General features: G+C 38.4%; 1 protein-coding gene across 1 annotated transcript in view; it reads right to left on the reverse strand.

Moving 5' to 3' along the window:
• The window catches only part of RWDD4 (RWD domain containing 4), a 15389-nt gene that overhangs the window by 4005 nt on the left and 1841 nt on the right, over positions 1-9543 (reverse strand). The window contains exons 2-7 of the mRNA XM_007466513.1: positions 8528-8608; positions 3825-3934; positions 3572-3719; positions 2137-2254; positions 167-216; positions 28-30 (exon numbers count right to left, since the gene is read on the reverse strand). Coding sequence (XP_007466575.1) covers positions 28-30; positions 167-216; positions 2137-2254; positions 3572-3719; positions 3825-3934; positions 8528-8608 — 510 coding nt within the window. The remainder of the gene's footprint in view (positions 1-27; positions 31-166; positions 217-2136; positions 2255-3571; positions 3720-3824; positions 3935-8527; positions 8609-9543) is intronic.

Raw genomic sequence — 9543 nt, forward strand, 5'->3', positions numbered from 1 at the left:
TGTGAAAGATATTTCAAAAATACTTACATGCTGAACGTGAAAAAGGAAACAGACATCCCAGTAAAATCCAAAGGTTGAAGGGGAGAAAATGGAAGATATAAATGTCATTACTTGATGGCAATAACTGTAACAATTTTCTGAAGACTGAAATATAAATATTACATACCTTCACCACATCAACCCAGTTCCAACCTCGAGGAAGTTCTCCTTTGTGATCTAAAGGATGAAAACAGTAACTTTATATCTAAGACCAATCAGTAATACTTAAATTTAAATAAGATTTTATATACTACTCTACATAACAAATGTATTAAAAATTTAAATAATAAAAGGTCCTTGCTTACTGAAGTGAGAAGTTGTGTCAGTTTGCTCTTTTGTGAGTTAGTGTTCATACCAGGAAGCAGGCTCAAGACAAGAGGCCTTCTCAACACGTCTGCCTGCAAACCTAAGAGGAGGCCGGGCCAACTTATTTATTAACTGCTGTGCTCTGGTAAAATATCCATTATTTAATCTGACATTCTTTAATCAGGGCTTTAATCTGTTGGGAGCGCTTAAAAGCAAGCTCAACCCTTGTATAAGAATTTATAGTTTATGAAGTAATTTCACTCTTTTAATAGAATATTCAAATTTGAAAAATAGTTTAATAGATGTAGTCTAAAAATTTTCAATCTAAAATGTCTTGATTTCCTCTTTGCTTGATGTACCTATATATGTCTTATCTTATGAAACCTTCAAAATCTGCATTCAAATCAAGGACACTAATTGTATAGTAAGAGAAACAGAAACTAACCCTGTGATTCTTATAGGAGAAAAGCTGTATCACTGGAGCTCAATTTTAGATGCTAATGGCTCTTTTCTCCTTCATGCCAATAAGAATCTTATCTCACTGGTTACTGGTTATAAGGGGGAACGGGGACAGATCACCAATTTTGGTAACCAAAACTTACCCACAATGCCACGACTGTCCCATTAAAGTTTTATTTAGAATGCAAGTTTCAAGTCACAAGCTCCTGCACCATACTTATAGGAAGATAAGGACTTTTAGGTGGGCATCACCAAGGAGAGGGAGGTAGGGAGATAGTAATGAAAGGGAACAACTGTAGGTCATTACGTATGAAAGCAACAGTAACAAACTAACTGACATATATGTTAAGATATTCTGAAAAGAGATGAACCAAAATTCTAAAAAACAGATTATAATGGCTAACAATTTACTGCTTCAGTTGTTTACACTTTAATGCTGCTTTGACAGTAGGTATAATGGAGTCCCAGGTTTTCTATTTCATAAACCAATATGATCTCAAAAAATGTATTCTGAGGGCCAACACGGTTGCTTTCTTTTTATTTTGCCACAAATGACATTAAACAAAACATAAACAACCAAAAACTACCATAACTTTATAAAAGAAAGGGTATTATTTTAAACCTCTTCACCAAAGTAAAAGGGTCACTTCTTTTAATAAAGGGCAGCTTGTAACCATACAGCAATAACACACACATACAAACGTTAAGTATACGTACACACTTGTGTATGTGGATAGAAATAGCTATACGCACACATGATAATGTCCTCACTTTCCTTACCTGGGAAAAAAGTTTACAGATTGATGTCAATTTGCAAAGTTTTAGGTTAAATAAAGAAAAAGGACCAAATATATATTCTTAGATCTTGTTGTATAAGTAAGTCAACTACAGACGAAAACACTAAATTATTTATTGTGTTAAGATCTGATGGTATCACAGACTTCATTTCAAATAAAAGCTATATTTCAAAAAAATTTCAAAAGCACTTATCTGTCATAAAGGTAAACAAACAGGAAAATTCCAAACATGTCAGAGAGGGTACCAGTAGGACGCACATCTATACACTATTCTAATGGTCTACAATCTTCAGACTCATTGATAGTTACTTTGCCACTTTACCTTCTTCTCAAATGTTTATCTCTTGTGGTAAAGTAGTAGTAAATATTTTCAATATACGTCTGTGACCTAAAACAGTCTCTGATCCAAATGTTCCAAGAATGAAGAGTATAGCGAACTAATCTTCTAAATCTAAATATACTTATTAAGCATCCATATCATACCAAAAAGCAACCCAGTTATGTGTGTTATAAAAGAAAAAAAAATAACACAAACCTGTTTTATCTGCCAGCTTACGTTTCTGGGCTTTTGAGAGTTGTTCTTTTTTGTCTTTTTTCTTACTTGATGGGGCTGTGTTAGGAGTTTCAACTGAGATGATATTGCTTATGGACGCCTAGAAAAAAAGAACAAATTCTTAGACTCAAGCCTTAAAACTTACTGAATTACACTAAATATGGCTATATCCTGAAATGAGTTGACAATTTTTAGGTTTGTGAAGTAAAAGAATCCTTTATTATTGTATTCATTTATTAGATCAGGAACCTTAGCACATTATTGGTTTCACTCTCCTAAAAGTTCACATTGAAGGCCATAATATTAGTTATACTGTTATAACCAGGTCCCTGAGAAACAAGATCTGATACCAGGATTATGCTGAAGCTCTGAAGTGCCAAGGTAATTTTACAATTCAGTTAATACGCTATTATTTGAAAGTTAAATATGTCTTTAGAAAAATCACATATGCCTACTTAGAACCTCCAGGTTCCCAGAGGAAATGAAGGAAATTTTTTAAATATCTGGAGTCACGTAGTCAGATAGACAGAACTTAAAATGCTCACTATGTGCCAAGCATTGCCGTAAATGTTGCACAGCTATCACTCATTTGATCCTTAGTACAATCTCACGAGGTAGATACTATTATAATCCCCATTTTACAAATGAAAAAACTGAGCACAGAGACTAAGAAACTGCCCGAAGTCACACGCAAAGGAGTGCATGCTCAGGGCCATGAGGTCTGGCCCCCGGTCCAGGAGCTCTCGCCCTCACTGTTTCTCCAGCTGCCTGCCAGCGTCTACTTGTGTTCACGGGGAACATGGAAGCCAGAACTGCTCGTGGCCTTTGGTTTACAAGACAAAACTCAACTGATACTGACCACTGAAAGTCTTGGAGTGCATGACCTGGTGCAAAGGGGTCTAACACATACCTGCTTAAGGTCATAAAAGATGATTATTTCCTAAAATAATTCTAAAAATAAAATAATTTTTTCCTATTTAAGGAAGTCTCCTTAAGCTGCAACACTTTCCAACTGAACTGTGGCAGGGCTACTTCCAACTAAATAAGCCTCATGGAGAAAGTACGTAATTTCATATGTATTTCAGCACTATGTAAGAAATCTTCTATCTGAGCTTTATGAAGATGTTAAATAAACTTGAAAAAGTATTTGGTTCTACACAGCTCAGTTCTGGCACACCCGTGAAGTATTCTAGGCTTATGTGACGGGTAAAATCTAGAGAACATGATTTCATTTTTAAAGATAAGCAGACACTAAGAAATCTAAAATTCATTGTTCTTATTTAACTCAGATGTGACTATCATTTTAAATCTAACACAAAGTCTCCCTCCAATTTTTAAAAAATAATAACTAGCAAAAATGAATTACTAGCAGAGTGAAACCAAATCAAAGTATGGTGAAACTGAATGCCCTGCTCACAGCCGAATGGACAGGATGGTGATTCTCCATGAGCTGCTCTTTGCTGTCCTTGGCATATTCAAACAATGTGTAGGTCATGGCTGTCCCGAGATTGACTTCCACTGCTTCCTGCAACTTGGCTAATATGCTCTGCTTTACAGCTGATGATCTGTAATGCACAAGATATACATCGTTAAGAGAAAAGTAAGAGAGACAGTTACCCTGCCCCTGCCCCCCAACAAAAAACACCTCATGAAAACGAAACACTACTCACATGGTGTTGTTAAAAAAGGCGTTCATAGATATGATTGGAGGTGTCTGGGGATAGGTTTCTGTCCAGGAAATCTCTATTAGGAAGGCTTTGGGATCACCGTTTTCACCTATCTGAAGAAAAGGGAAATCTTAGGCTTGTAAAAAGTGCTACAAAGGCAGAATATTAAATGATGATCTTTAAAATGCTGACTTCTTTCCGATGCTCGTGATCAGATCAGTCATGTCATATTTTGAAAAGTTCCGGGGTATGGGCTAAGACCCAGCAGAGGGTGAGGGCTCAGTCTTTTATTAGTCTGTCTTTTTTTTTTTTTCTTTTTTTGTGGTACCTTGGAAGATTTTTTTCTTTTTTTGTGGTACGCGGGCCTCTTACTGTTGTGGCCTCTCCCTTTGCGGAGCACAGGCTCCGGACGCACAGGCTCAGCAGCCATGGCTCACGGGCCCAGCCACTCCGCAGCATGTGGGATCTTCCTGGACCGCCCCTGCATTGGCAGACGGACTCTCAACCAGTGCGCCACCAGGGAAGCCCTATTAGTCTGTCTTTTAACTCACTCCTAGGCTGTTTTAAACAGCTTTAGCTGATGTCCATGGCCTGTCTTTCTCATCAGCCCTCCAATCTTTTCCAGCCCCAAGATTATGTCTGATACATGTATTTTTTTGTTTCATCAAAGCTTTCTGAGGACAAAGATAAGACATCAACTATGGGAACAAGAAGAGAATGGACAAAAATGAAAATCCACAAACTTGAAACACATCATTTTTGTCTTAAGTTTTCCAATTGCTAAATCATAAGAGGCTTTAAGAACAGGTAAATTGATATGCATTAGCACGAACCCAAGAAAGTAGAAAATGAAATGTAAAATTTATAGAAAAAAGGAAAGGGTAGAGAGATAAGGAAAAGGAGTGCCTTAGGCTGGACAGCAACTCCTGAAAAAGTTTTAAAAAACTTTAGGGACTTCCCCGGTGGTGCAGTGGTTAAGAATCCACCTGCCAATGCAGGGGACACGGGTTCGAGCCCTGGTCCAGGAAGATCCCACATTCCGCAGAGCAACTAAGACCATGTGCCACAACTACTGAGCCTGCACTCTAGAGCCCGCAAGCCACAACTACCGGAGCCCACATGCCTAGAGCCCGTGCTCCGCAACAAGAGAAGCCACTGCAGTGAGAAGCCCACGCACTGCAACGAAGAGCAGCCCCCGCTCGCCGCAACTAGAGAAAGTCGGCGTGCAGCAACAAAGACCCAATGCAACCAAAAATAAATAAATAAATTGATTAAAAAATTTTTTTTTAATTGAGGTATAATTGACATACATTATATTACTTTCAGGTATACAACATGATTCAATATTTGTATATATTGCAAAATGATCACCACAATGAACCTAGTTAACATCCATCACCACACATGGTTACAATTTTCTTTTTCTTGTGATGAGAACTTTTAGGATCTACTCTCTTAGCAACTTTCAAAGTACACAATAGGGTATTATCAACTGCAGTCGCCATGCTGTACATTACATCCCCACGACTTATTTACTTTATAGTTGGAAGTTTGCATCTTTTGATCACCTATTTGACCTGAATTTAAGATGTCTTTTCTATTTCTTTTGCTCTCCCCAGCTTTTTATTTTGAAAACTTTTACAGAAAACCTAGAATAGAACAATGAACATTCACTGACACGTATCTTATTCGCCACATACCTATTATTCCACCTGCCTTCTCTTTCTTCCACTACAGGACCAACTCCCTTTCCCCAATGTATGTGATTTTTTTCCTTTGGCATTTGTTGAACCATTTGAAAGTAAGCTGCAGACATCATGAAATGTCCTTAAACTAAAGTATCCTAAGAATAAGGACCTTCTCCTTTATAACCACAAAACCATTATCACACCCAAGAAATTCAACATTGATACAAAAATATTATCTAATTCATAACATATTAAAAGTCACCAATCACATCTAAAGTGTCCTTTAACAAAGCACTCCCTCAACCCCCAAATCCATAATCCGTTGAGGATCGTGGATTATATCTGGTTGTCAGATCTCTTTATTCTGTTTTGATTTAGAACAGTCCCCAGTACCCACCCCACCTCCTAAATGTCTTTCATGACAAAAAGAACCTAGGCCAGTTTTCTTGTATAAGTCCCCAGATCAGGACTCACTGTTTCCTCTGTTCAGATTCAGACTAAACGTCTTTGGTAAATGGCTTTGATAAAGATACTGGGTAGGGGATGTGGTGTACTCCCCCAGCACCAAATAATGAGGCACATAAGATCTTCCAGAATCATTAGTGGTGATACCAAGTTTGATCACTTGGTTAGGGTGATATTCTCCAGACCCCTTCAATGGAAAGGTATCTTTTTCATTTTGTAATTACGAAGCAATCTGTGGGTGGTACTACAAAACCATGTGCGTAGCTTGTTTCTCAACAACTTTTCACCCAAAGGTTTCAATATCCGTTAAGGATTCTTGCCTGAAACAATCATCACATTGGTTGTTGCAGAATGATGATTTTCGAATAAAACTATGGAATGATTCATGAATCGGCATCTCATTCTTGCACAGGGCAATGCTAATTTCTTCTGTAGTATTTTTAGTATATGTGCTGCTTTGTGGGTTTTTAAATACTTAATATTAAACATCAGTCAAAAGACTTAAAAAATTTTCACCCCAAACTGTTACTTGACTCACTTTTATTTTCTGACCACTAATGTTTTTATTCACATCTCCTTACCCTCAATCATACCCCACATCAATATAAGGTGAGGCCTAGAAATTATGTCAAATAAACTTCGGGATCTGTTGCTATACTTACATAAGTTGATTACCTGCATAACGGACGTCATCGGTTTATGCTTGTGTTTTAAGTAGAGATAATTAAAAAGCAATAAAAGTGGTGGGTGGGATGAATTGGGAGATTGGGATTGACATACACACACTAACATGTATAAAACAGGTAACTAGTAAGAAGCTGCTATATAGCACAGGGGACTCCACTTCGCTGTAGAGTAGGAAAAAAAAGTAATAAAAGTTACTTGCTTTATGCAGTCACTAAATCCTTACTCAAAGTGTAAGTAGAAACAAACTGCCACACGCCTCACACTGTGCGTTACCCAAGAGACAAGACCACTACTGTCTTCAAGGGAGACAGACCTTCAGACCCTTTTTAAACAAAGGAGTGGGATAACTCATTCTGCCTCATACTAGGCAGCTAGTAGCAGCGGGAGGCCTAGTGGTGAAGCATCACCAGGGAAGCTGCCGTAAGAACAGAAAAGGGAGAGTCACTGAGAAGGCTGCTAACCTTGTCTGTGCAGGAACCCAGGGTGTGACCAGGACTCAGCCAGAACTGAACCCCAGGTGCTGTGACTCAGCTCACTGTGTCCAAACGTCACCCTTCATTGCCCATAAATCCATCCTATAGGTCGCATCAGAGTGTCCACCCGACGGGACACACACACGTCCTACAGCATCCTGTATGCTGTGTGCTCAGTGAGTAGCTGCTGGCGTTAGCACGGACATTTGGGGAAGTACAGGGGGCTCTCCCATTTGCTAGGGGACAGGGGCCGTGGTTGGGAATGTCTGCGGGGGCCGGCTAGATTCAAACAGAAGGGCCCAGGGCTTACCTCCACTGTTACCTTCGGCCATTAAAAGTCTCTGCTGTATATACGTGGAGTGGTGTTAAGGACTGTGGAGCTTGAAAGGGAATTGAGAAGCACTGAGAAGAGAAGGGAGTTTCTAAAAAAAAATAACTATAAGGGATTTACTTCCTGTGAAGTCGATAGCAATCACGTATAAGGACCATTTCTCAAACTATTTATTTATTTATTTATTTATTTTTGTGGTATGCGGGCCTCTCACTGTTCTGGCCCCTCCTGCTGCAGAGCACAGGCTCCGCATGCGCAGGCTCAGTGGCGATGGCTCACGGGTCTAGCCTCTCCGTGGCACGTGGGATCTTCCCGGACCGAGGCACGAACCTGCGTCCCCTGCACCAGCAGGCGGACTCTCAACCACCGCGCCACCAGGGAAGCCCATCAAACAATTTATTTTAAATGGTGACAATGTTAACGACCATAAATCTTGCATAAGTCTTTTATAAAAAAAGTTTTCCATACCACCCACTACTACTTAAAATCGTTCAGATAAACGGTTTATGTTATTTATTTGTAACATAAAATACTGGTACTGTTCCACGTTGAAAAAGTTATATTAAAGAAAAATTGACATTTCACATACTCATAAAATATTCACGCACATTGGTAATACAGAATTAAGAAAATATCAACTTTTCTTGACTAAATTATAGGGTAGTAAAAAGAATGCTAGACTTGGACTAGAGACCTGGATTTTAATCCTAACATTTATCAATATCAGCTGTGGGAGCTTGGGAAGTTAGGACTCAGAAGTTATCTTTAAGATTAGAAGGTAAAACCACATAATTTCTAATGTTTCTTCTAACATTTTAAAATTCTCTTACAATAAAAATGTTTATCTTAGTTTTTTAAAGTTTCTGAATTAAGTTTTCAAAAGTTGAAAATAACTCATGTCATGGTGATGAGTTTTCATTTAAATGCTTCAGCAAATCCAAAGACATAATGTAAACCACTAACTTAAAAAAAAAAAACCCAAAAACCCCCCCAGCATTTTAAAAAGCAACTTTCGTCTTTTCCAACAAAGTAGTAAGTGCCTCTATTCATGCCAGGTCTTACCCTATATTGAAATGAAACCGGACTTAATTCCCGGAAACTTTCATCTCCTTCATAAATAGAACGCAATGCCTCCAGCTCCATCTGAAAGAAATGAATCACAGGAGAGTTGTTTAGTCATATAAACGGATTAGAAATAGAGGATCTTTCGTTTCTGGTTCAAGCCCACTCAACAGCGTAAAACTTGGCTGACTTACATGGCGTTCGACGTTTATGACCCAGGTGCGTATACTAACACATCACAATCCTAATCTTTTCTTTAACACTATGTGCCAAGCACCGCTAAGCATTTTGCAGTGGATTATCTCACTTAATTCTCACATCAATCCTATGAAGATCTTACTGTTTTCTCCTTCCTACTAGGGAGGAAAATAAGATTCAGTTTAAAGGCAACTCCAGAGCCTGTGCTTTCTCACTCTGCTAAAGGCTAGCCTGGGGTAGAAAGAACATTAAACTTGCGGACAAGAAGTATGAAACACAGTCATTCTCCATGATTTACACATACTATTTATATTTGTAATCCCTACCACAGAAGAATACAAAACTTGAAAAAACACTTACGGACAATAAAAAGAACTTTTAAAAAATGGTAGTTAGAAAGAGACTGACAAGTATCTATCCAAGATGGGAAAAAGGACTGCAAGAGAAAATGTAACTAGCAATCCTTGGCTGGAAATACTTCTTAGAATGCTGTGGGCTTACAAATGAGAAGACCCAATCACTGTCATGATTACTGACAAAGACCTCAGAAGAGGTAAAGAAAAGAAAGACTGCACTTCCACAGATATTTTAGTTTTCAAAAAGATGCATGTTGAGAATTCTACAAACTACAGGATGGTGAGTTTGACCTACATGGACAACATTTTAAGACAGATCATTAAAGAAAGAGTTTGCGAGGACCCAGCAGAGTTAAGAAGTAGCCCCTACGACACGGCAAGAATATGAAAAACAAGATATATGTTCACAACCCTTCTTAGGGAGGGTGACTGGATTGGTACATTAGGGAGAGAGACAAAACA

Source organism: Lipotes vexillifer, unplaced genomic scaffold (genome assembly GCF_000442215.2).
Source record: "Lipotes vexillifer unplaced genomic scaffold, Lipotes_vexillifer_v1.1 scaffold951, whole genome shotgun sequence".
Classification (NCBI taxonomy): Eukaryota; Metazoa; Chordata; class Mammalia; order Artiodactyla; family Lipotidae; genus Lipotes; species Lipotes vexillifer.